Consider the following 26,445-nt stretch of genomic DNA (forward strand, 5'->3'; position numbering starts at 1 on the left):
ACGTAAATTTGGATCGTTTTATAAATTTTTAATTTTTTTTACAATTTTCAGATTTTTAATGACCAAAGTCATTAATTAATTTTTAAGCCACCAAGCTGAAATGCAATACCGAACCCCGAGCTTCGTCGAAGAGTACTTGACCAAAATTTCAACCAATTTGGTTGAAAAATGAGGGCGTGACAGTGCCGCCTCAACTTTCACGAAAAGCCGGATATGACGTCATCAAAGACATTTATCAAAAAAATGAAAAAAACGTTCGGGGATTTCATACCCAGGAACTCTCATGTCAAATTTCATAAAGATCGGTCCAGTAGTTTAGTCTGAATCGCTCTACACACACACACACACAGACACACACACAGACACACACACGCACACACGCACATACACCACGACCCTCGTTTCGATTCCCCCTCGATGTTAAAATATTTAGTCAAAACTTGACTAAATATAAAAATATGTATCGGAATTATCGAATGTTTAAAGATATTTTTGCATGTGAAGACTATGTCAGTTGTCACACACCCGCCATATCAGCAATGTGTTTCAATGATGAAGTTTAGAAAATTAAACAACAATTTGCCTGTACAGAAAGAACGTTATCTTAATATCCCGAGGTCAGAAAGAATTTGCACTAAATGTGTATCACAAGACATAGGTCAGTGATGAATTCCATTATTTATTTGTCTGTGATTTTTTCAAAGAAGAAAGAGCTACACCTTTCTATTAGAAAAACCCAAATACTTAAATTTTAAAAAGTTGTTTGCTACTAAGAAAAAGAAATTGCTAAAGAATATTTTGGACTTTATTAATAGAATTTGTAACAGTTTTTCATAAAACATTTTTTATTTTATTTATTTTTTTATTTATTATATCAGCATATATCATTATTGTATTGATTGTATTTATTGTTCAAAATGCCCGCATGGGTTATGGACTAATAAAACTTGAACTTGAACTTGAACTTGTTATAACCGCAAGGCCTACAGCGGCACACACAAACGCATGCCCCCAGAAGATGCATGGGAGCTCACTCTGGCACCTTTGCAGCAGACGACTTGATTGGCGGATGTTTTGCTTTGGGCGCCATATCCAACTCCAAGGGAACTTTTACACGATCGCTTTGTCAAACAGTCAGTTCATTTTCCACGATGCTGAATCCAGACATATACTCCTTCGCAAACCTGGGTAAAGTTACAGTCTAAACCATTGGGTTTTTTTAATTATCTGTGCGAGTGTCCTATTGTGTATAATTTTATAAACTATAATATCGATGTAAAATCTTACAGGAATAAAGTTGACTGTGTCTGACTGTGTGAACAGAAACAACAAACCGCAGTTTTGGCGTTCAGCCGCGCGGAGCTGACCAGAACAATGCACTGAGACTGAGAGTCTATCTTTCCAAGTGGCGCTTGGTTGCTTCAGCAGCCAGAAATACTGTTATTATAATACGATATAATACGATAACGATACATGCACAGTCAGACGGCGACCTCACGAGTAATTTTCTACTGTTGATTTGTAGAAGTCCCTGAAGGCTGAACTTCCTTCTTGAAATTCTTTGACACTTCCTCCGCGCACAGGCAGAAGGTATCGTCCACTGGACTACTACTATCACAGAAGTCTTTCTGTGATAGTATATAGTCCAGTGGACGATACCTTCCGCCTGTGCTCCGCGTAGGGGGTCCTATAGAGAGAACACTGGTAGTAAGTACTGCTGATGGGGTCTATGTCGACCAAAAGAGTGGGATTCCCTGTAGGTGGAGTTTTTCAATAAAACTTGCAAACCATACTCGAATTTCTAAGAAATATCAAAAAAGATCAAATTCTACCGATGTCGCCAAGCATCACGTGACTTTCACTTTCAGCGATATCAGCGACACGCTACAGGAACTTAATCCTGTGGTATTTCCTGTATACAGGGAATCCCCCTCCAGGAACTCCACCTACAGGGAATCCCACTATTTTGGTCGACATAGACCCCATCAGCGTAAGTACTGTCCCCCATTCCTCAGTAGCGAGTGGGGCGGGGAACATCAGGAAGTAGTTTTTTTTTGTGACATTCTCGCCGCGAGGAATACCCCTATGTTTTGACAATTGATAGTAGGCGAGCATGCCTTGAAGGTGCTTGCTGTGCAGGGGGGGGGGGGGAAGGCTACACAGCTACCTATGCAGATGACTTGTTAATTCTTGCTGAGCTAGCCCACAAATCGTTTCATAATTATAGACTCTCACTGTCTTGCATAGCTCATTTGCCTGCCAATCATGCATATATAATATGGATTGTGACATCAAAGGACAGTCTTACATTTTTTTTCTCTCAACCCTAGTTTTTTAAATACTCTGGAACAAAAATTAAAAAAATCAATTCAGACTTTACAACTTGCAAAGCCACTCTTCTCTGACATCTAGGAGACACAGCTCACACAAGTTCTGACCAATAAATAGCCACACATGCCTGTGTTTAAAAAAGAAAAAAAGACTTCACCTGACTGTTATTTCCAAAGATCATCATTTCATCCGGCAGTTAACTCATTGTCTCCCAGGTACGGATATATCCCAGGCATGGGAATTGTCCGCCGAACGGCGGATTTCCGCCGATTTTTTTTTTTTTGTTCCGCCGAAAATGCAAAAGTGTCCGCCGAAAAAATACACCGGTTAATTTGGCCTTTGCGCAAAAGCCCGCGAAAACTTTCCGTACTTTGTTCACGCATTGCTACCGCCCGCCTCAGTTATTGAACTTTTATGTTTGAAAGTAAACCAGATTGCACAGATTGTGTTACAAGTTACATTGTCCTGTTTTTCTCAACAGATCAATTTTTTTTAAAATTTAAACCATATAATACATGTATATATTTTTTTTCTTCAAAAAAGCAAAAATTGGTACATTTTTGTACTAAAAACTCTGATTCTAAAAACAGAATTTAATGGCAAACTTGGAGCTCAGATGGCACCAGATTGCACCATCTGGGTTCTTTGGAGAAAAAATGTTCCGGGGGGGCATGCCCCCGGACCCCCCTAGTAAGGCTAGGCGCTTCGCGCCGTCGACTTGACGCTTCGCGTCTTCAGTTATAAATTTTTCGCCTTTTTTACAATTTTCAATTCCCATGCCTGATATCCGCTCAGACTGTTACTGTTAGCTTCAGTCGCTTCCTGTAACGTCCATCTAACTTCTGCATTCCAGCGTGTTAATACACAGTTACTACAATTCTGACTCGTGGACAATTTTGCCCAATTGTCAGCACAAAACAACCGCTCATTTGCTGAGAGAGGCCAAAGACCTAGATTATGATAATCATTGATATTCTTATTAATGGCTTCATGTACATCAATGCAGAGCCACAAGACCTCCGGGCTTCCAGTTCCAAGTTTCATTTTCACTTTGTTGCATAAGATTTTCTTTTTTTCAGGAGGGCTGTCAGCAAAACCTGATAATGGAGCCGGCACAAGAACATTCAAAGTATGTTTTGTTTTTAAACCACTGTAAGATGCTTTCTATGGTGGTTTGACCTCAGGGGACATTCTAACAAGAATAACTTTACAAAGCATGTTTGGTTTTGTAGACCTGATTAAAAGATTGTATATACAGTGGAACCCCTCTTGTAAGACCCCCCAATTTAAGACTCACTTCTTTTTACATTTAGTCAAGTTTTGACTAAAAGTAAATGTTTTAACATAGAGGGGGAATCGAGATGAGGGTCGTGGTGTATGTGTGTGTGTCTGTGCGTGTGTAGAGCGATTCAGAGTAAACTACTGGACCGATCTTTATTAAATTTGACATGAGAGTTCCTGGGTATGATATCCCCGGATGTTTTTTAATTTTTTTTCGATAAATGTCTTTTATGACGTCATATCCGGCTTTTTGTAAAAGTTGAGGCTGCACTGTCACACTTTCATTTTTCAATCAAATTGATTGAAATTTTGGCCAAGCAAGCTTCGACAAAGGCCGGACTTCGGTATTGCATTTCAGCATGGAGGCTTAAAAATTAATTGATGACTTTGGTCATTAAAAATCTGAAAATTGTAATTAAAAATTTTTTTTTAAAACGATCCAAAATTACTTTTATTTTATCCCAGCGAAGCTGGAGGTATCCCGTGAACGCTATACTGTAATCGACTTGAGAAATGTGCACACCGAATAATACATGATAAAGAAGGATTCTTTGTGCCCGGCTACGTGCCACAGTTGGAGATGGAAGTTCACCAAAAATTGGGACCATACTAACAAAAATACGGTGGGTGCAATAGTCGCCCCCATTTTTTCAGCAAACGCCACCCAAGGCCGTTTTGGACGGGTAGAAATTCCGTAGTTTCCAAGTCTATGGATAAAGCTCGCGTAAGAAGAATACGTCACGGTCGAAAGTCTTTGACGTCAATTAATGCATCATGACGTCATGCCTCCCTGAAGTCTTTCTCTCTCGCGCAGTGTGTGTGTTTGTGTTCATTTTGTGCACATGTGTTAGTGTTACTGTGTGTGTGTGTGTGTGTGTGTGTGTGTGTGTGTGTGTGTGTGTGTGTGTGTGTGTGTGTGCGCGCGCGCACGCGTGCATGAGTCTGTACTCGTGTGTGTGTAAGTGTGTGTGTGGGCATAAGTGTATGTGTGTGCGTGTATGACAGTATGTGTGTTTGTTTGTAAAGGTGTGTATGTCCGTCTGTCCATATGTGCGTATGGGTGTGTGTTTTGTGTGTATGAAGTTTTTTTGTGAGAGAGTGAGTGAGTGCGTGTTAGTGAGTATGTGTGTGTGTGTGACTTGTGGTGTGGTTGTGTGTGTGCGTGGGTGTGTGTGTGTGTGTGTGTGCGTGTGTGTGTGTGTGTGTGTGTGTGTGTTTGAAAGAGAGAGAGAGTGTGTGTGTGTGTGTGTGTGTGTGAATGTGTGTGTGCATGAGTTTGTGTGTATGTTTGTGTGTGTATGAGTGTGCATATGTGTTTGTTTGTAAAGGTGTGTGTGTCCGACTGTCTATGTACGTATTTGTTTGTTTGTTTGCTTAACGCCCAGCCGACCACGAAGGGCCATATCAGGGCGGTGCTGCTTTGACATATATAACGTGCGCCACACACAAGACAGAAGTCGCAGCACAGGCTTCATGTCTCACCCAGTCACATTATTCTGACACCGGACCAACCAGTCCTAGCACTAACCCCACAATGCCAGACGCCAGGCGGAGCAGCCACTAGATTGCCAATTTTAAAGTCTTAGGTATGACCCGGCCGGGGTTCGAACCCACGACCTCCCTTACCACTAGGCCAACCGTGCCGGTCTATGTGCGTATAAGTGTGTGTTTTGTGTGTATGAGATTTGTGTGAGTCAATGTGTGTGTGTGTGTGTGTGTGTGTGTGTGTGTGTGTGTGTGTGTGTGTGTGTGTGTGTGTGTGCGTGCGTATGTACAGTGTGTGTGTGTGTGTGTGTGTGTCTGTTTGTATAAGAGAGAAAGAGAGAGAGAGAGTGGGTGGGTGTGTGTGCGTAAGTGTATGTGTGTGTGCATGTGTGTTTGTTTGTAAAGGTGTTTATGTCCGTCTGTCTATATGTGCGTATGGGGGTGTGTTTTGTGTGTATGAAGTGTGTGTTAGAGAGTGAGTGAGTGCGTGTGAGTGAGTGTGTATGTGTGTGCGTGTGTAACTTGGGGTGTGTGTGTATGTGTGTGCGTGTGCGTGTGTGTGTGTGTGTGTGTGTGTGTGTAAGAAAGACTGAGAGAGAGGGAGAAAGAGTGTGTGTGTGTGAATGTGTGTGTGCATGAGTGTGTGTGTATGTTTGTGTGTGTATGAGTGTGTATATGTGTTTGTTTGTAAAGGTGTGTGTGTCCGTCTGTCTATGTGCGTATTTGTTTGCTTGTTTGCTTAACGCCCAGCCGACCACGAAGGGCCATAATTATGAGGGCGGTGCTGCTTTGAGATATAACGTGCGCCACACACAAGGCAGAAGTCGCAGCACAGGCTTCATGTCTCACCCAGTCACGTTATTATGACACCGGACCAACCAGTCCTTGCATGCACTAACCCCATAATGCCAGACGACAGGCGGAGCAGCCACTAGATTGCCAATTTTAAAGTCTCAGGTATGACCCGGCCTGGGTTCTAACCCACGACCTCCCGATCACGGGGCGGACGCCTTACCACTAGGCCAACCGTGTATGTGCGTATGAGTGTGTGTTTTGTGTGTATGAGATTTGTGTGAGTCAATGTGTGTGTGTGTGTGTGTGTGTGTGTGTGTGTGTGTGTGTGTGTGTGTGTGTGTATGTGTGTTTGTTTGTAAAGGTGTTTATGTCCGTCTGTCTATATGTGCGTATGGGGGTGTGTTTTGTGTGTATGAAGTGTGTGTGAGAGAGTGAGTGAGTGCGTGTGAGTGAGTGTGTATGTGTGTACGTGTGTGACTTGGGGTGTGTGTGTGTGTGTGAGTGCGTGTGAGTGAGTGTGTATGTGTGTACGTGTGTGACTTGGGGTGTGTGTGTGTGTGTGTGTGTGTGCGTGTGCGTGTGTGTGTGTGTATGTGTGTGTGTGTGTTCGTGTGTGTGTGTGTTTGAGAGAGAGAAAGAGAGAGAGTAAGAGAGAGGTTTGTCTTTCGCTGGGGTATGCAGTGCCTTGGCGTTGCACATCTACTTAATTCTTCATGATGTTCTGATTCAAAAAAACATATAAATATGTTATATTCGGATTAAAAACAAGCTCTGAAAATAAAAAATATAAAAATTATGATTAAAATTAAATTTCCGAAATCGTTTTAAAAACATTTTATCTTATTCCTTGTCGGTTCCTGATTCCAAAAACATATAGATATGATATGTTTGGATTAAAAACACGCTCAGAAAGTTAAAACGAAGAGAGGTACAGTAAAGCGTGCTATGTATTGCAACAGGTAAGGGGGAATAAAACGTTCCTGTAGTCCTTTAAATTCCTGCATAAAACTGTTTTATTTGAGCCTGTTTTTCTCTCATTCTATTTGTGTTTTTTTCCGTTTGTTTTAAGAAGAGAGCTCTTTCATAGTTTACATACCTATACGTGTAGACGAGTTGTTGACAAAACATTCAATTTGCAGCTAGATAAAGAACTGCAGAAGACAATACCGCATCGCTCGGTGATCATAATCAAAATATGACAGTACATATATACAGTGGAACCCCCCCTTTTAATTAAGACCCTGTTTTCTTAGACTTTCTATTCATTTACCTCTGTAAATTTACCCCCAATTTAAGACTCCCTCTTTTTTAAGACCTGATTTTGTTAGATTTTTGGAGGACTTAAAAGGGGGTTCCACTGTACTTTCCAAAAATTATCCAAGCTCCCCTGTGTATTGAGCTAAAATAACTGAAGTGCACATTTGTTTGATTTACCAGAGAGTGGCTGTGGAAGGCAACATTGGCTGTGGTAAGACAACATTCTTGGAACACTTCAGATCCAATCCTGGTGTTGAGGTGAGAATTTTTCAGTCATACTCTAGATAAAAATTGGTGACTATCAGAACAGAACAGAAACCAATAAATTAAAGTATCAGCATGCTGTGCTTGGCATATATATGTATCTGGCAGTAATGACTAAATGCAAAGAAAGGGGGAGTGAAAACTACACTTTAAAGAATCGGACAAGTGATTCGGAAAAAATGTGCACCCTGAAAGTGGCGAGCCATGGCGAGTAGAAACATGTAACTTGCGAGTGGAAATGTTCATGCCAAATGCGAGTAAAGTTGCTAAAACAAATTGTTGGTTTGGCTAGTAAAGTTTGCTCTCAGGCTAGTAAATTTTCAAAAACACTAGTCAAAGCCTAGTGCACCATTTGTTGAACTTTCAGAGCTGATTTGTGATAAATAAAATGTAGTATTTGATTTTAACTTTTAGTGAGGAAGAAAGGTTTGCTGTGCCAGCAGAAGGTTATAGTTATAGGTAGTACTTGAGTATTTTTATTTTAGTCACCACTGGCAGCCAAGTGGGCAACTTTTTCTTCAACCCTTAAAGGCTGCCATATTCGTAGCGTTCATTAATTAATTCATATTGTTTACATGTGCCAATAATGTTATAAAACTGTACCTAAGGGGATATTATAACGATTGGCTGTAACTTTCGAACACAGAAAAAATTATTTCAGTATTGCAAAGTGGTGTTGATAGTGTCGAATGTAAACAGAAGTCTCAAACGCCATCTTTGGTTTACGAAACGTCACAAAGTGACGTCAACGGTCTAAAAATAGCCCAAGTCCTGGAGAACTGTTGCTAAACAATGCAATAAAGAATTAATTATTTCTCGTAATTGGTAAGGACTTCAAACCTAAAACTTTGCAGGAAGCTTAATTTATACATCCCCGCAACGATGGGAAAAGCCCTGGAAGTAATTAAACTAATTAGATAGGACTATGTCAGCCTTTAATCAATCACTCTCACACACACACACACACACACACACATGTATACACTCTCTCGAGCTCGAGCTCGCTTATATTTTTTCACTTAAAAAAAATTCATAAAGAACTTTTACTTTGCAGGTCATTGCTGAGCCGGTGGAGAAGTGGAAGAGCGTGAATGGTTTCAACTGTTTTGTAAGCACACTTGTTTTAAACACTTTTTAGTGTTGTGTCCTACTATAATAGATCACCACTTGAGTGTCTTCATTTTTGTACAACTGTCAAATCACCTTGGATAGTTTCTGACTGAAGCCAGTGAAGGTTTCATTTAATTTTCTATATGTATTTGTAACTTCTTTGTACAAACCTGTGTGCTTTAGTGTGACCAAGCACGAGAGTTCTGGTTTGTTCAAAATTGATTTTTGTGGATTTGGTAATTGAAGAAAGTTTTTAGAATTGAAACCCTGACAGTCAATGCCATGTGTATTTTGGTTAATTGGTACACTGTATAAAAGTTTGCGTTTTTGAAACTACTTGTTCCATTTTGTTCAACATTGTCGGAGGGGCTGAGAGCTCTCAACCTTAAAACTAAAAGTGAAATTTGTTATTTTTTCACATCTTTCAGGGTGCTATTGAATGAACGTGTCTCTTTTCTGACAAAATGTATGGTTGTGTGCTGTCCTTCCTTAGGACCTGATGTACAAAGACACTGTGCGGTGGAGCCTGGCCTTCCAGTCATATGTGACACTCACCATGCTGGAAAACCATGAGCAGGAAAAGGTAAGCAGGGCTAACACCTTTCTGGTTCTCGTCGAAAATCCGTTTTTTTTTTAGTTTGGTTGGTTGATTGAGGCAAAATGTGTATTATTTTATAATTTATTAACATACATTTTGGTACCAGGAGAGGCTGTTCTTCGCCCCTGCCGCCTTGGACCCTAGCCTTTCTGGTTTTTCACTTTTTTGGGGGTGTTAGCCTTGGGTAAGCGATATGATGCTGGGCTTTTTGGTCACTATCATGATAAAGTTATATATCAGGAGAACCTTAAACTCTGTACAACTGTCTGTTTGTAACAACTAACATGCTTTTTGACTCACATGCGAAGCAAAAGTGAGTATGTACTCACCCGAGTCGTCCGTCCGTCCGGAAAACTTTAACGTTGGATATTTCTTGGACTTTATTCAGTCTATCAGTACCAAATTTGGCAAGATGGTGTATGATGACAAGGCCCCAAAAAACATACATAGCATCTTGACCTTGCTTCAAGGTCAAGGTCGCAGGGGCCATAAATGTTGTCTAAAAAACAGCTATTTTTCCCATTTTCTCTGAAGTTTTTGAGATTGAATACCTCACCTATATATGATATATAGGGCAAAGTAAGCCCCATCTTTTGATACCAGTTTGGTTTACCTTGCTTCAAGGTCAAGGTCACAGGAGCTCTTCAAAGTTGGATTGTATACATATTTTGAAGTGACCTTGACCCTGAACTATGGAAGATAACTGTTTCAAACTTAAAAATTATGTGGGGCACATGTTATGCTTTCATCATGAGACACATTTGGTCACATATGATCAAGGTCAAGGTCACTTTGACCCTTATGAAATGTGACCAAAATAAGGTAGTGAACCACTAAAAGTGACCATATCTCATGGTAGAAAGAGCCAATAAGCACCATTGTACTTCCTATGTCTTGAATTAACAGCTTTGTGTTGCATGACCTTGTATGACCTTGACCTTGGTCAAGGTCATGTAAAGGTCAAGGTCAAGCATGTGAGTCGTATGGGCTTTGCCCTTCTTGTTAGGTTGTGTCAGATGGTTGAAAAACAAGAATGTCAATGCATCCATGATTTTCATTTATGTGTCATACTCATAGGAGCACAACTTATGTTCTCATAATTTGTTTTTACTGTTGCCACACCTCCCTCTACCACCACCACCACCACCACCACCACCACCACCACCAAAAACATAATGGGGGGAGAGGAAAAACAAGTCTCAATGTGGATTGTCTCCTGTGCTGTCTTTTGACTGCATTGATTAACCACTTGACTGCCAGAAGAATTTATAATCATATAACATACAATGCATGACAATAATACCAAAACTGAGAAAATAGTCTCCACGGCAGGCAATCATCTTGCTACAAATGCAAAGGGCAATATACAGATACACAGCAGTTGTTTCCCTTAACAGAGTTGATATTTTTTTCATAGCCAAGTGATATATATATATATATATATTGTGGCAGTCAAGGGGTTAATTCAGAATGAGCTGTTACTCTGTACTATTCTGAATGTAATTTTTCCATTCATAATGTGTGTCCTTTCAGAGACAAGGCTGTGTGAAGATGATTGAAAGGACCCTCTACAGTGCTCGCTACTGCTTCATCGAAAACTTGAACCAAAAGTGAGTACTATTTAGTCTTGCACTGTCTTTTTTTTAATTCACCAATGAGATAGAAGCAGTGCTAGCCGCTCACTGTGACAGCCGTGCTTTAAGTATAGTAAATAAAATTAAAAAATAAAAACCTTTAACAAATCAGGCCTTTGAAGGGAAGGAATCTTTAAATGGAGGTAAATTTAATCAATCAATCAATCAATGAGTCTTATATCGCGCATATTCCGTGGGTACAGTTCTAGGCGCTCTGCAGTGATGCCGTGTGAGATGAAATTTTATACGGCCAGTAGATTGCAGCCATTTCGGCGCATATTTACCTTTCACGGCCTATTATTCCAAGTCACACGGGTTTAGGTAGACAATTATTAACTGTGCCTAAGCAATTTTGCCAGGAAAGACCCTTTTGTCAATCGTGGGATCTTTAACGTGCACACCCAATGTAGTGTACACGGGGGGAGGTTCGGACACCGAAGAGAGTCTGCACACAAAGTTGACTCTGTGAAATAAATTTCCGCCGAACCTGGGATCGAACTCACGCTGACAGCGGCCAACTGAATACAAATCCAGCGCGCTACCAACTGAGCTATATCCCCGCCAGTGGTTATGAACAGCAAATCTGAAAAAGCAAAGTCTTAAAGCGGGGTTCCACTGCAATGAAGTGTTTGGAGCGTTTAGTGCTCCAGCGCTTGAAGGTAGCCACTGATGCTAGTCTTGACCCTCACCAGTTTGCATATCGGGCCAACCGTTCCGTGGACGATGCAGTAGCCTTAGGTCTACATCATATTGTTGAGCACCTGGAGAAGTCTGGTAGCTATGCTAGAGTTCTTTTCATTGACTATAGCTCTGCCTTTAACACCATTGTTCCACATAAACTGTTCTCCAAGCTCACTGGCATGTGTGTCGAGGAATCCCTTTGTAAGTGGGTTCTAGATTTTTTGTTGGATAGGCCTCAGGTTGTAAGAGTAGGCAGCAGTACTTCTAGCTCAATCACCTTGAACATTGGTGCCCCACAGGGGTGTGTTCTCTCCCCACTGTTGTTCTCCCTCTTCACCAACGACAACGTGAGCCATGACCCCTCAGTAGTCATCCTGAAGTTCTCCGATGACACTACTCTGGAAGGCCTGATCAGTGTCGGTGATGAGTCGGGGTACCGAGCGGAGGTTGCGAGAGTGTCGGGCTGGTGTGTGGCTAATGACCTTGACCTTAACGTCACCAAAACCAAGGAGATGGTCTTTGACCGTAGGAAGAAAAAGACTCCCCTCTTACCACTCACCATCAGCGGTGAGAACGTAGAGCAGGTTGATTCCTTCAAATTTCTAGGGGTGACCATCTCCAATGACCTTAGCTGGGCTGTTCATACTGACCTTTCAGTAAAGAAGGCCCATCAGCGTCTCTACTTCCTGAGACAGCTGAGGAAGTTCAAAGTGTCCTCCTCCATCATGTCCCAGTTCTACAGGGCTGCTGTAGAGAGTCTCCTTACCTTTTCTATCACGGTTTGGTACAGCAGCTCCTGCCAGTTTGAGAAAGAAAAACTGGAGAAGGTCGTTAGGGCTGCCAGCAGGATCATTGGCAGAGATCTCCCCTCTATAGACTCCCTTCACATCCTGCGCATGATGAGGAAATGTAGGTCCATCATGCAAGATCCCACACACCCGGCTGGTCATCTCTTCCAGCCTCTGCTCTCGGGGCGCAGGCTCAGAACCCTCAGATGCCGTACGGCAAGACTCAGAAACAGTTTCTACCCCCAGGCTGTCCTGGCTTTTAATAACCGGTAAATGAACTCTACAGACTGTGACACGTTTTAGGATGTTCTAGGAGTATGGTTTTAGTAGCTGACATTACATACTGTGATATATAGAGTGGGTTTTAGCATGGTGACACCACTGTGACGCGATGAAGCCAGACTATGTTTTAGCAGCTGGTTATATTACCGGAATACACATCTAGTATGTTTTAGTAGTTTTAGTCGTTCTTTAACCACTGTGATGTGTTGGAAGAGTTTATTTTTATGTGCTGTTTTAGAGGTACATTTTATCAGTATGGAACATGTTCAGTTCTTACAGTAGTTGATAGTGGGGGGGGGGGGGGGGGGGGGGGGGGGATCCTATCTTATTCTGCGTACTTTTATTGTGGTTCCGATAGCTCTTAGAGTTTCATAGTTCTCACCATGTCTGTATAGTGTATGTATTAGTTACTGTGATACCAAATTGTCTTACCCATGTATGTATGATGCTATGCGCCAGTGATGTATGAATGCTATTTATTTTTGTTTTTATCACACAGCAAGCTGCTTTCCTCGTGTATTTTTTATGTTCATTCATGTATTGTACACTTGGCAATAAATTATCTATCTATCTATCTAATAGGCTGTTGTGTGGAGTTTTCATGTGAACCAAATGTGACAGGGAGACTACCGTCGCCCTTCACAGCAGACTCTGCAGAGTTGTTCGCCTTAGAAGTTGCGAGCTATTTATAGCTCGCAAGGCAACACCTGTGGATTGTAGAGTTCTGTTTGAGATGGGGTCTGGCGGCTTTTGTCTCTGTGTACAAAAGCTGCGCCAGCCTTCTTGTCATCCAACACAGCTTTTGTAATCCCCAGCGATGGCATGACTGGGAAATTTAAACTGTGCAACAGAAACTCGATCTTATCAGCTGAGCTCCTTGCCATCTGCATGTCGCTTGTTCATCTCAATCTCAAGAACACTCCTCCTCAAAAGATAGCTATATTCTCTGACTCCAAAGCAGCCATTGAAGCATTAAGATCTAACAAAAGATCAAAAAGACATGATCTTGTCATTGCCATAAAGGAGCTGGCAAATAAAATTATAAAAAAAGGAAGCGAGATTAACCTGGTCTGGTGTCCAGCACACGTGAACGTGCCTGGCAACGAGAAAGCGGACAAAGCCGCTAAAGAAGCTGCCCAAGGCATAGGCGCCTCCGAGGTAGACCTGCCATTGTCTGCTTCTGAGATCAGTAGCCTTACAGACTCTCTTCTCTGGAGAGAATGGAGGAACAAATATATGCACAAGGCTATAAGCTCTGGCTGGCTCATTCGGGAAGCCCCATCAAAACAGATGAACACCTATAATGCATGCCCACGTGTAATAAAAAGGATTAACCGCCTAAGGGCAGAAGCTGGGAATTACCAATTTCTAGAGCTTAAATGCACCTGTCAATCCGACCTCACCATTGCTCATTTGACTTTGGAGTGTGATTTGAACTCATGCCACTTTCAACCCCTGACTCAGTTTATAAACTCAAATAGAAATATTCTGCCAAATACCTCAAAGGAAAAATTAAGCTATCTTTTAAGTTTTAATAAAGACCTTGGGTGGCAAGGTCCCAAACTTATCGCTGGACTTATGCACACGCACCCACTTGGTCCCTGGATATGAAGAGACGTTGCTGCGGCTGACGCCATTGCTTCTCATACAGCTACTATATATTTTTATCAGAACTTTTAAAAATACCATTTTATATCCAAGTATCTCTTAACACCATTTTTAATTAGATGAGCGAGAGTGTGCGGGGGGCGGGAGGGTGGTGAACCACTGTACATAAAGGGAAAGTTTGTGTGCGTGCCTGTGTGTGTTCTTAATCTAAGACAAATGTCGCCAATGTTTTTACAGAGTGACGTTAAATAAACGATTTTATCATCAATTTTATCTCTGTGTATGTTCATGGATTCCTTTGCGAATGCATAACAGTTTTTATGGGGCTTAGAAATAAGCTCTAAACTTCTCAATCCTGTTTGATTGGACTTCGCCTCCAAAGGTGATTGTGGTGTTTCGGCACTCGGTTACACAAACTTTGCAGCAGTCTTGAAGTCAACCTTTAGCTTGTGAAAAGTGTTTTTCCCGTAGATGATTCACTAAAGTTTAGTGCTTGCTGCTTCCTCTGTCCAATGTAACAACAGAAGCAAGAAGCATAGCCAGATCAAAGGAGGAAAAAGAAAAGAGGAAATCGACAGGAAAATAATGATAAGAAGAAGAAGCTGTGAAAATATGCTCCAGTACTATTTTATTTATTTATTTTCTTGCAGAGGCCTGATGACTAACATGGAACATTTTGTGCTGAAGGAATGGCATGACTGGATCGCAGACAATGCTGATACCGGACTTGATCTCATTGGTGGGCACACATCTTTTCTTTTCTTGCATGGAGGCAACCTCTCAAAGGGAAGGGGTTTTTTGATTAGTGCTTTTGTGAACAAGAAACGATTAACAAGTGGCTCTATCCCATCTCCCCCCTTCCCCCGTCGCGATATAACCTTCGTGGTTGAAAACGACGTTAAACACCAAATAAAGAAAGAAAGAAAGGGAAGGGGGGGGATAAGCTTGATTTGAAAACATTTTACAATTCAAGCTTTTGCTAAATGAGGGTGTACACTTGCAGGGTTTCATTTACTAGTGCGCCCTGCGCCATTGGCGCAATAAATCTGAAAATGTCCCATCACTATTCCCTTCAGTGCGTTGAAGGGCACATTGAGATTACGTACCACTGCGTCACCAAATGTACACTTTACATCGGATTACACACACACTTACACAGATAACACGATATAGCGGCTAATTCTCAGATGGCACCATATTGCACCCTTTTGCATCTTTGGTCAAAACACGTACAGGCCTCTTTGGCGCTTGCCTTAGACTATGTCCCATCGGAATTTGGTTGAGTGGGACAAATGTCCCATTGCCTTTTTCTCCCAGGCTAAACCCTGACTTGTCATCTGCCTCTTGTCTTCTGTTTTTTCAAAGAACGACATGGTGTTGCTCAGAAAATGTTATGACTGACTGTGAGTGACACAACCCGTACGAAACGTTCTTATAAGAAATTGGACCCAATTTCATATAAGATTCTTATAAGAGTCTTGTATGACAATTTCATATATGTGGCTTATAGGTATTTTAAATGCAAATGAGGTAAATTCTTATAAGAAACTTATATGAATCATATATGAACCTATAACCTGAGCTCATATAGGTCTCTTATATGAATCTTATATTCTCTTATAAGAAAGCTATAGGTCTCTTATATGAAATGTTCATATATGAGACTTATAAGAATCTTATATGAAACCTACATCTCCCTTATAGGATTCTTATATATGTCTCATATATGATATTTATATGTCTCATACTAGACACACGACCTTGACCTACATTTGTGTTTACAAGGGAAATAACACCTGCTTAACCCAATTTAACTGTCTTGACTTTGAATTATAATGAATCCAACTACAAAATACCTTTTGGTTCAGTATATATACATATTTTTACTGAAGTTGTGTTTATTTTGAGGGCAAAAACAAACAGATCTCTAAATCACTGGTCACAAGAAGAGGAGTAAGACATGCATTGTCCTCTTCAAATCCAATACTTTGAAACTTGAAATTATGAACAAGAAACAACAAACAAGTTACAGCCACAAATAATTTTCTTGAATATGCACAGCTGTCACAGTTTCTTGTTGCTTGAACCAAAGTAGTGCTGGTATTAACATGATTTGATCACCTGATGCAGAACCAGAACTGTAAAGTAAAACAAATAATGGAGGGAAATTCTGGATTTTGAATAAAAACACAAATCTGTCAGTGTCAAGCTGTTGGGTTGGTTGGGCTGCCAGCCACCCACAAACATCAGCATGACATAAACATTCTCTTCACATATTCATACATCAAGTCCAATTATTTCTGTAAGAACTTTGCATTTTAGTCCTGCTCTTTCACTGATTTTCTGCTAAACATCCTCACAGAGCTGCTGTCACAAAGATGGCCGTTCAGTCAGGGGGAGATAATGCTCAAGGCAAACCATCCACTTCCATGTTCATATATGAAACATATATGAAAGCCAGTATTGCCAGTAATTCAGCATTGTCCAATATTTTTTCTAAGTCCTGAATTCTCCTATGCAGAAACTAAGTGATGATTTATATAAGAGTCATATAAGATTCATATAAGAAACATATAAGAGAACTATAGGTTTCTGGAAGTGCAGGTTCTCATCTATGATTCATATATGATTCTTATATGAATTGGGGTCTTTTTCATGTAAGAGACTTATAAGAAACCTATTCCTACAACTGACATACATAGCTTTTTACTTGTCATATATGAAACTTATATGTTTCTTATAAGAAACTTATAGGTTTCTTATATGTCTCTTATATGTTCATATATGTTCATTTCGTACGGGAACTTTGAGGAGTGATGCACCTGTCAATCAAGAGATCATTCTTCAAAGGTTGACCTTGTTTATTCTTCAAGTTAGACAAGAAGAGTTCGTCTGAAGTTTTTCTCAAATTGTGCATAAGGCATTGGTCACTCTAGTTTAATTGTGTTTCAACTTTCAGCTGTGTTAACTTGTGGGAATAAAAAACGATCTTTGGAAATAACTCTTTCAGGATATCCAATCCAAGCGAGTGGAAGATGCGCCTCTGAGAATGACTCGAGTTAAGCAAACAAAAACATGCCGCTGACCAGTTAAATGTGCTCTCGTTGGATGGAAAGGGAATCAGGTTAATATTCCCGAACCTGGCTACAGAGAAAGGTCCTTTGGGGCCATGTGAGGCAACACAAATGAAGTACAGTGGAGTCCAGCTATAACGAACCTGGGTATAACGAAATCCCTCTTTTAACGAACTGCCATTGATTTCCCGGCAGACAGCCTTCTATTTCTTACTTGTTACTTTCCGGCTACATCGAACCTTTTGAACTCATTTGCATAACGAACCCCTCTTTTAACGAACACGTTTTCATCGCCCCAGAGCCGTTTTGTTTCTAAAAGTCACAAGGCTACAACGAACTGATGTCAATAATTGTCTCCAAAGACAAAAATACACAAACACAAGTGCACATCGTGTGATGAGCGAACTCCGAACAAACTAACAGCGGGAGGTGCACAGATCAAACCAAAACCGAAAGTTGTGGTGACGTCATGACATTTTGCGATGTATGTCAGTGAAGCTCGTGCACATGTGGCCTGTCTTGCTAAAAACAATGGCTGACGAACATGGTTTCGAAATCTGGAACTGTTTTTTTGTTTTCTCCGATCCGTGACTGAGTGGCGCGATAGAGAACCACGTGTTCATTTGAATCAATACTCTCCTCAGGCAGTGAATTCTCCTAAATTGCTCAACACTGTGGACAGTCCGGAGTGCAGTTATGTTCCGTGAATGAGCGAGTCAAAGTTTTATCGTGAAAACTGACGCTTTTCGTGCACCTCCCGCTGTTAGTTTGCTAGAGCTCTCTATGGATTTCTTTCTTTATTTGGTGTTTAACGTCGTTTTCAACCACGAAGGTTATATCGCGACGAGCTCTATGGATTATATTATGAAGCTGTTGAAAACATGCAGAGATTGTACTCTCCAAGGAAAGATCGATGGGACGATCATTTGAAAGTGAGTGGGAAAACTTGTCTTGAGACCATTTAGGGTTGAAAACTCTACAGCGAATTACTGATATAACGAACTAAAATGTATCTCCCTTGAGATTCGTTGTACCCGGACTCCACTGTAGGAGGCGTCGGCTCAGACCCCGGGAAGAGTTCTCTTTTTATATTTAGTCAAGTTTTGACTAAATATTTTAACGTAGAGGGGGGAATCGAGACGAGGGTCGTGGTGTATGTGTGTGTGTCTGTCTGTCTGTCTGTCTGTCTGTCTGTGTGTGTGTGTAGAGCGATTCAGACCAAACTACTGGACCGATCTTTATGAAATTTTACATGAGAGTTCCTGGGATTGATATCCCCGAACGTTTTTTTCATTTGTTTGATAAATGTCTTTGATGACGTCATATCCGGCTTTTCGTGAAAGTTGAGGCGGCACTGTCACGCCCTCATTTTTCAACCAAATTGGTTGAAATTTTGGTCAAGTAATCTTCGACGAAGCCCGGACTTCGGTATTGCATTTCAGCTTGGTGGCTTAAAAATTAATTAATGACTTTGGTCATTAAAAATCTGAAAATTGTAAAAAAAAAATAAAAATTTATAAAACGATCCAAATTTACGTTCATCTTATTCTCCATTATTTTCTGATTCCAAAAACATATAAATATGTTATATTTGGATTAAAAACAAGCTCTGAAAATTAAATATATAAAAATTATTATCAAAACTAAATTGTCGAAATCAATTTAAAAACACTGTCATCTTATTCCTTGTCGGTTCCTGATTCCAAAAACATATAGATATGATATGTTTGGATTAAAAACACGCTCAGAAAGTTAAAACAAAGAGAGGTACAGAAAAGCGTGCTATCCTTCTTAGCGCAACTACTACCCCGCTCTTCTTGTCAATTTCACTGCCTTTGCCATGAGCGGTGGACTGACGATGCTACGAGTATACGGTCTTGCTGAAAAATGGCATTGCGTTCAGTTTCATTCTGTGAGTTGGACAGCTACTTGACTAAATATTGTATTTTCGCCTTACGCGACTTGTTTTTTTTTGTGAGGGACTCGCTCCCTAGAATCGACTTACCCGGAGGATCAGCGATCACAGCAAATAGCAAACTCCAATGTAGTATGTTATGCATGGTTCCCCCGATACAATGCATTTCTCTTTTGAAAATATGCACATCGGAGCTGCGATTTGCTGCGGAAGGCCTACAGTGATAGCTGAACATCTCAGGCAAAACACATCAGTGATCACAGACAGCCAGCGATCATTGCCGATACGAATCATGAACACTAACGTGTATATTGTATTGATAGTATACTGCATAACTTACACATCAGAATTATTTGGTGTAATCGCTGGTCTTGACTGGTTGGCGGTGTGTTGTTTGCCTGACTTTCAGGGGCGCAACTCTTCCACAGCGCTTAAGAATCCTCACAAAGTTCCTGAAGATGTCTTTAGTCACATTTTTTGGGATATAAGGCCAAAAAAAAAAAAAGGTCTGTTTACGGTAACATAGGCCAAAAAAATAGGGTCGGTAGGTCGGGATTTTTTTTGTTTTTTTGGTTTTTTGTTGTTGTCCAAAAAACCATATTTTTACGTTATTTTGCCCAAAAAACAAGATTTTTTTTTTTTCCAAATGCCAAAAAAAAAGTCTAGGGTCGCGCGAAAAAACTAGGGTCGGTCGGGTTACCGTAAACAGACCTTTTTTTTTTTTGGGGCCTAATATGAGAAGATTGTGTCATAGGAAACAATAGGCAGATGCAAAGGAAGAAATCAGCAGTATAATTTCCTCTTTTTTTTAAATTGATTTTTTGTTCTTCTCGTTTTTGAATTTGTATTTCCTGAACTGGCATTACTGTTACTATCTCGTAGTTTAACCGGTTCAAGCATGTATGTTTGCTGTGTTTTCAGTGTATTTAAGGGCCTCACCAGAAACTTGCCACAAACGCATCGAAGCCAGGAATCGATCTGAGGAATCTTCTGTTTCCTTGGTAATCTCTCTAGCTCACCATCTATCTATCTCTCTCTCTCTCTGATTCTGAAAAGTACATCTGCTTTGCAGCAAAATTGATAACCAACTGCTCATTTTCTACCTCCCACTTTTTTTTTTCGGGGGGGGGGGGGGGGGGGGGGGGTAAGACTGGTTCCTCTTAGTCTACTTCTTTTGTGGACCTTGTCAAAAAATCATACGATTAGCAAGATTTGTAAGATTTTGTAACCATAAAGTAATTAATATTATGAGGCTGCTTTTGGGATTTTTTTTTAATCTTAAACAACAGTTTTTGTCCTGCCTGGTTTATTGATGTGGCTAATGCTTTCAGGATTACCTAAATGAGCTACACAAACTGCACGAAGACTGGCTGGTCAACAAAACCACAGGTGTTCTTCCTGCGCCAGTACTGGTGAGTATTGACAAGTTGGGAGATTATCTGGTGCCATGAACCCTTTTGGCCACATTTGTTTTGCCAACTGAACTATTTATGGACAATCTATGTTTAGCTCAGTCGGCAACATACAGGTGATAGAATTAGTCATGACGGCATTGTAAAGTGATCTCAAGAGTGCATATTTGCGAGATGAATTGGGCGTCATATAAACCGCTCAGATAGTTATCTTGAAGCTAAGCTTTCTGCGAGTCACCATGTACTAGACTCGGTCACTTCAGGTTTTTCTGGAGCTCTTTTGCTGTATCTCCCCTACAACTGCTATTTAATCATTATTCTGATATTGACGCGTTCAGAGCCAGAATAATCACAACTTCAATATTTTGACAATAATCAAAGCTTTCCTGAAGGGTTGATGAATGCGTTTCTCCCACAGCCTTAATAACACCAACAGATTTATTTCCTCCTCCGCCGGTTCTAAGCCAAAGTTTTGGATTTTGCCGGCGTTACCAATGCAGATGCAGAATATTTGAAGCTGTGTTCAGCAAACTATATGGCAACTATATTTTGTTGATGACCTTTGATGAAGATTTACTTCCTTTAATTTTTATTTCCGGCTTTTGTTGTTGGATTGCTGTTGCTGCTAGTATGTCAACATCGTTAATTCCATGATAATGTTTGTGTTGTTTTTTCCTGCAGGTAATTGATGTGGATGAAGACCTGAACGAGGTAGTGAAGAAGATAGAAGATTTGACACCGCAGATTCTTCAACACACTCAGAGTTAGCAGAGTGTGAGAGGAACTAACACAACAGATTCTTCAACAAAGTGTGAAATCCAACAATTCACATCCTAGTGGAACAACGTGCATCAACTGATCTCCACAGCAATATATGCAAATGTAGTGCACATGCTTAGATTGTAAAGAGGAAAGAGACTACAGTGTTGACAGTGACAAAACCATGGTGGTTTTGGTCCTTGTTTGCTTTTGCATGCAGGCCGGCAAACACCCTCAAACTCACTGAGTTCTTCATGTGAAATTTACTTGACATCTAAATTAAAAATCTGGTATGAAATGAGTGCTCAAACTAATGATCAGTTTTCATGAAACAGCCAAAAGTGAAAAGCCTAGAACAGACCTGGGAACCCATACAATTTCACCGTATTTTGTACGCACAATTGTCTAGAATAGGGTCAGTGGGAAAAAAATACGAGAAAAAATCCTATTCTACTTTTCTTTTCAAGCGCATCCCGAAGCCAGTATTTTGACACATGATCACAGTTTTTGTCAGTAAACATTGAAAGAAGAATTTGTTTCAAGTGTATTGGTAAACTTAATTAACGGTGCGACGGACGCGTGTGAAGCATGTTGGAATCATGTATGTTCAAATGCTGCGTGGAGTACGCTACATTTTCTGAAAAGACACCAAGTTTGTTTGAGAGTACTACAAGTGCAAAACAGGAGTTCCCAGGTCTGCTAGAAAAAACTAATTATATCAGTCATCTTGTTTAAAAAAAATCTTGTTTTAAAAATCTGGTTCATATCATCTAAAGCATTTTTTTCATCATAAATTGTAAATAGTTTATGTTACTGTGTTCGAGGAATACTTTTTAAGTCGGTCAGATAAGTATTTTTTTCAAACTTAACAATACTGGTGCGGTTGCAGTGTCGACTGAATTGTGATCAGTACTGGACTTAAATGTTGTGCCTTTTGTCATTCCATGACTTGTATCCTCACATGTTAACCCTTAGGCTGGTTGTCACGACATATGTCGCACTACTTTACGTACACTGTCACCTGGTTGTCACGACATATGTCGCGCTACTGGCTCAGTCTGTTTGGTCGGTTCCGATTACCTCCCATAGTTTCGAAAACCTATATGACCGTTTTTCTTTATTTTTCTCTCTGTTAATTCACCAGTGGCTTTGTAACATGTGTTACAGAATTGCACCAGTGTAAGGGTTAATAATGGGGTTCTACTGTACCAATGTATCTTACAAAGTTATAGTTTATTACCTAGAGGACAGAGAGGTTTTAAGGTTGTGCAGAGTTCATTAAAATCATAGAGATAATTAGGTCCTACGTTTCAAAGTCAAACAAGGACTTTTTTAAAATAATGAAAATAATTGTACTTTGTATTTGTGTGTGTGCATGTTCCGTTGTGATATCTCTTCACTCAGGGTTAGTTTTTAATGCATGTATTCAGGTGTTTTGTTTGAGACATCTTGTTCCTTACAGAGAGTGTGTGTGTGTTTTAAATTGTGTTTTTTTGAACACCTTTCTTCTTTTTTTGTTCATTTACACGGGTACCTTGTTGTATTGAAACAAAATATGGGCGGGGATGTAGCTCAGTCGGTAGCGCGCTGGATTTGTATCCCGTTGGCCGATGTCAGCGTGAGTTCGTCCCCACGTTCGGCGAGAGATTTATTTCTCAGAGTCAACTTTGTGTGCAGACTCTCCTCGGTGTCCGAACATCCCCGTGTGTACACGCAAGCACAAAACTCAAGTGCGCACGAAAAAGATCCTGTTATCCATGTCAGAGTTCGGTGGGTTATAGAAACACAAAAATTCCCAGCATGCTTCCTCCGAAAACGGCGTATGGCTGCCTAAATGGCGGGGTAAAAAACGGTCATACACGTAAAATTCCACTCGTGCAAAAAACACGAGTGTACGTGGAAGTTTCAGCCCACGAACGCAGAAGAAGAAGAAACAAAATATGTCAGCGTATTGTGTAGCCTTGTAATGAAAATAATGTTATAGATTATACTTGCCTTAAAGGTTCAATAAGGTTTGTGATGTACGATTGGCTGCCATGTACATGCATTGTTATATGTTAGTATTTTGACACTATTTTTAAGTGTTGTGTTAATTGTTATGCATATTTTGTTTTTGTTAAGACAACGAAAACAAAATAACAGTGACCCCTTTTAAGATCACTCATACCTAAATCAAAAAGGTGATTATGTTTCAATTAAAAGATACCAGTAGTTTTGTTTTTGTTTTGTTTTTACATTTTATTATATATTTAGAGAGCATGAATGGAACACTGGAGCTATCCAAGTTATTCATTTACCATCGTGTTTTACCATTGATTTTTGGCTCACGAAGTGTAGCCTATGCGATCGTAACTTTGTCTGTCTGTGCGTGCGTGCGTATGTGCGTGCGTGCGTGCGTGTGTATGTCTGTGGTAGAAACTTTAACATTTCGTCATTTGAAGACGTCACATTATGGCGTAAGAGGGTTAGACGTCACGCGAAGGAATGTCTCGGTCATTGTTATTTTGAGCGGGCCGAGACTATTTGGCAGTCGTGTCTGTAAGTAGGCTACATGCAGACAGACAGATCTAGATCTAGTGTCTCTCTTTCTTGCACAGTGTCACCAATGCTTACTGTGTGTGTGTGTGTGTATGTGTGACCATAGATGTGTATTATGGTGTGACGGAGTGATTGAGTTTGTGTTACTGTTACTGTTTGTCGATTTCTTACGTGAGCCTTGAAGGCTTCGCCTCTTGTTAATGTTGAACTAGCAGTTAAGCCCGGCTTCGCCCGGGAGTAAGCGGAGCCCTGTAGCAATTTAAGACGCTCGCTATCCCATTATCATTAGCTTTACCTCCTTTGTTTGGATACAAAAAAAGAGTTATCTCCCTTACCTTCTAGAAATTTCCGGAACTGTCCAGTTAATTTTTGACTCACATGCGAAGCAAAAGTGAGTCTATGTACTCACCCGAGTCGTCCGTCCGTCCCCCCCGGCTGGCCGGAAAACTTTAACGTTGGCTATTTTTTGGACACTATTCAGTCTATCAGTACCAAATTTGGCAAGATGGTGTATGATGACAAGGCCCCAAAAAACATACATAGCATCTTGACCTTGCTTCAAGGTCAAGGTCGCAGGGGCCATAAATGTTGTCTAAAAAACAGCTATTGTTCACATTTTTCCCATTTTCTCTGAAGTTTTTGAGATTCAATATCTCACCTATATATGATATATAGGGCAAAGGAAGCCCCATCTTTTGATACCAGTTTGGTTTACCTTGCTTCAAGGTCAAGGTCACAGGAGCTCTTCAAAGTTGGATTGTATACATATTTTGAAGTGACCTTGACCCTGAACTATGGAAGATAACTGTTTCAAACTTAAAAATTATGTGGGGCACATGTTATGCTTTCATCATGAGACACATTTGGTCACATATGATCAAGGTCAAGGTCACTTTGACCCTTATGAAATGTGACCAAAATAAGGTAGTGAACCACTAAAAGTGACCATATCTCATGGTAGAAAGAGCCAATAAGCACCATTGTACTTCCTATGTCTTGAATTAACAGCTTTGTGTTGCATGACCTTGGATGACCTTGACCTCGACACATGTATTTTGGTAGGAAAAATGTGTAAAGCAGTTCTTAGTGTATGATGTAATTGCTAGGTTTAGGTCATGTAAAGGTCAAGGTCAAGCATGTGAGTCGTATGGGCTTTGCCCTTCTTGTTCATTCTTCATTTCTTCCCCTCATAGGAGCAATAGCGAGTCTCTAATATCACTGGCATGATGTGCTTGCTACAGGTGAACAGTAGGCACTGAACTGGTCTTGCACCATATAGGCTGTATTCAATAAATGGGAGGTCCGTAATCTGAGAAAGGAAACAATGAATCAAGAAACTAAAACCCAGGTGCACATCTGCGGCACCTAGGGAGTGTACGTGCACACTATCTTGTTCCTGCCTCTTGCCATCTCGGAGGTATGGCGACCACAGACAGAGTTGTGGAGTCGGCGGTGGTGGTGGTGGTGGGGGGGGTCGGATCTGGGGATTGAAAGGGGGGGGGGGGGCAAGTTTACTTTTTTTTTAGAAGAGCCAAGCCACAACTAAAAGTTTCTCTCTTCGGGGGGGGGGGGGGGGGGGGGGGGGGGGGGGGAGGCGGAGGAGGATTGGAGGGCTGGCAGCGCAGCGGCGTCGGCAGTGGTGGTCAGGTGCACATCTTCACAGTCACAGGAGTGCACATGCACGACATCGTCTTCCTGCCCCCTCCCTTCTCGGAGCTTTGGCGATCACAGACAGACACACACACACAGACAGACAGACAGACACTCTCTTTTATTTATATGTATGTATAGAAATCTTGATATTTATTCACTGATAAATGTTAGCAATTTTAACCTGTGCAACTGTGTATATTACGTTTTGACTTTTAAAGTGTTTCGTTCTATTTTCCGTTTCTACAAAAATGAACTTGGGCATTAACATTAATGACAATGTATGATATTCGGTCAACTTCAGAAGCATTAAGTCTGTGTGTCCTTGAGTTTAAATGTCCGAATAAATTCAGCTAAAATTTTTAATTGCTTGTTTTAAGATTTTTTTCTGTTTCCATCCTACCCAATAAGTCCACCTTACAGAGAGAACTATTGAAATGTTATTTTTTTCTTTCACACACACACACACACACACAGTACATGCCCGCACATAATTATACACAAGTGCCATGCCAACAGATGTTGCCTGATATTCCTCACATATAAAGCATGCCATATTATCACACTATAACAAGCAAAAACGGTCACTTTTTCTGTTAAGAACAAGTAGTTTTGTTAGCAAAAATGTCTGGGGGATGAGAGCAAAGGGGCAGTAATGGAGGAAACTTAACGTAGGTTGCTTCCCTTGGAACCAAAATGACCCGATCTAAAGATCGATGCCGAAGGGAAACAATACTAATCTAATAGATGAATTCAACGCACTTAACGGAGGTTGCTTCCCTTGCTTTGAAACTCGTGGCATTCTTTCTTTATTTGGTGTTTAACGTCGTTTTCAACCAACTCGTGGCATTGAATTTGATGAAACGCAATACAACGTAAAAACAGTTCTTTCAAAATATGCAAGAAGTAAAAAAAAATCTTGAAATTTAAACATCACACGCAAGTCTTGTCAATGTTCACTTGAAGACATCGAGGACTCCTCA

The 26,445-nt window shown here is 40.6% G+C and overlaps 1 protein-coding gene across 1 annotated transcript; it reads left to right on the forward strand.

The window, feature by feature from the left end:
* The first annotated feature begins 1,071 nt into the window (after nt 1-1,071).
* On the forward strand, nt 1,072-23,589 carry LOC138978400 (thymidine kinase 2, mitochondrial-like). The gene is made up of 10 exons (XM_070351130.1): nt 1,072-1,188; nt 3,411-3,460; nt 7,330-7,407; nt 8,468-8,521; nt 9,017-9,106; nt 10,655-10,731; nt 14,765-14,853; nt 20,025-20,104; nt 20,435-20,515; nt 21,197-23,589. Exons 1-10 carry the CDS (start codon nt 1,152-1,154, stop codon nt 21,281-21,283), a joined length of 723 nt encoding a protein of 240 aa, XP_070207231.1. The 5' UTR covers nt 1,072-1,151; the 3' UTR covers nt 21,284-23,589.
* Nucleotides 23,590-26,445: the final 2,856 nt, after the last annotated feature.

The sequence above is a fragment of the Littorina saxatilis genome, linkage group LG10 (genome assembly GCF_037325665.1).
Source record: "Littorina saxatilis isolate snail1 linkage group LG10, US_GU_Lsax_2.0, whole genome shotgun sequence".
NCBI classification, from domain to species: Eukaryota; Metazoa; Mollusca; class Gastropoda; order Littorinimorpha; family Littorinidae; genus Littorina; species Littorina saxatilis.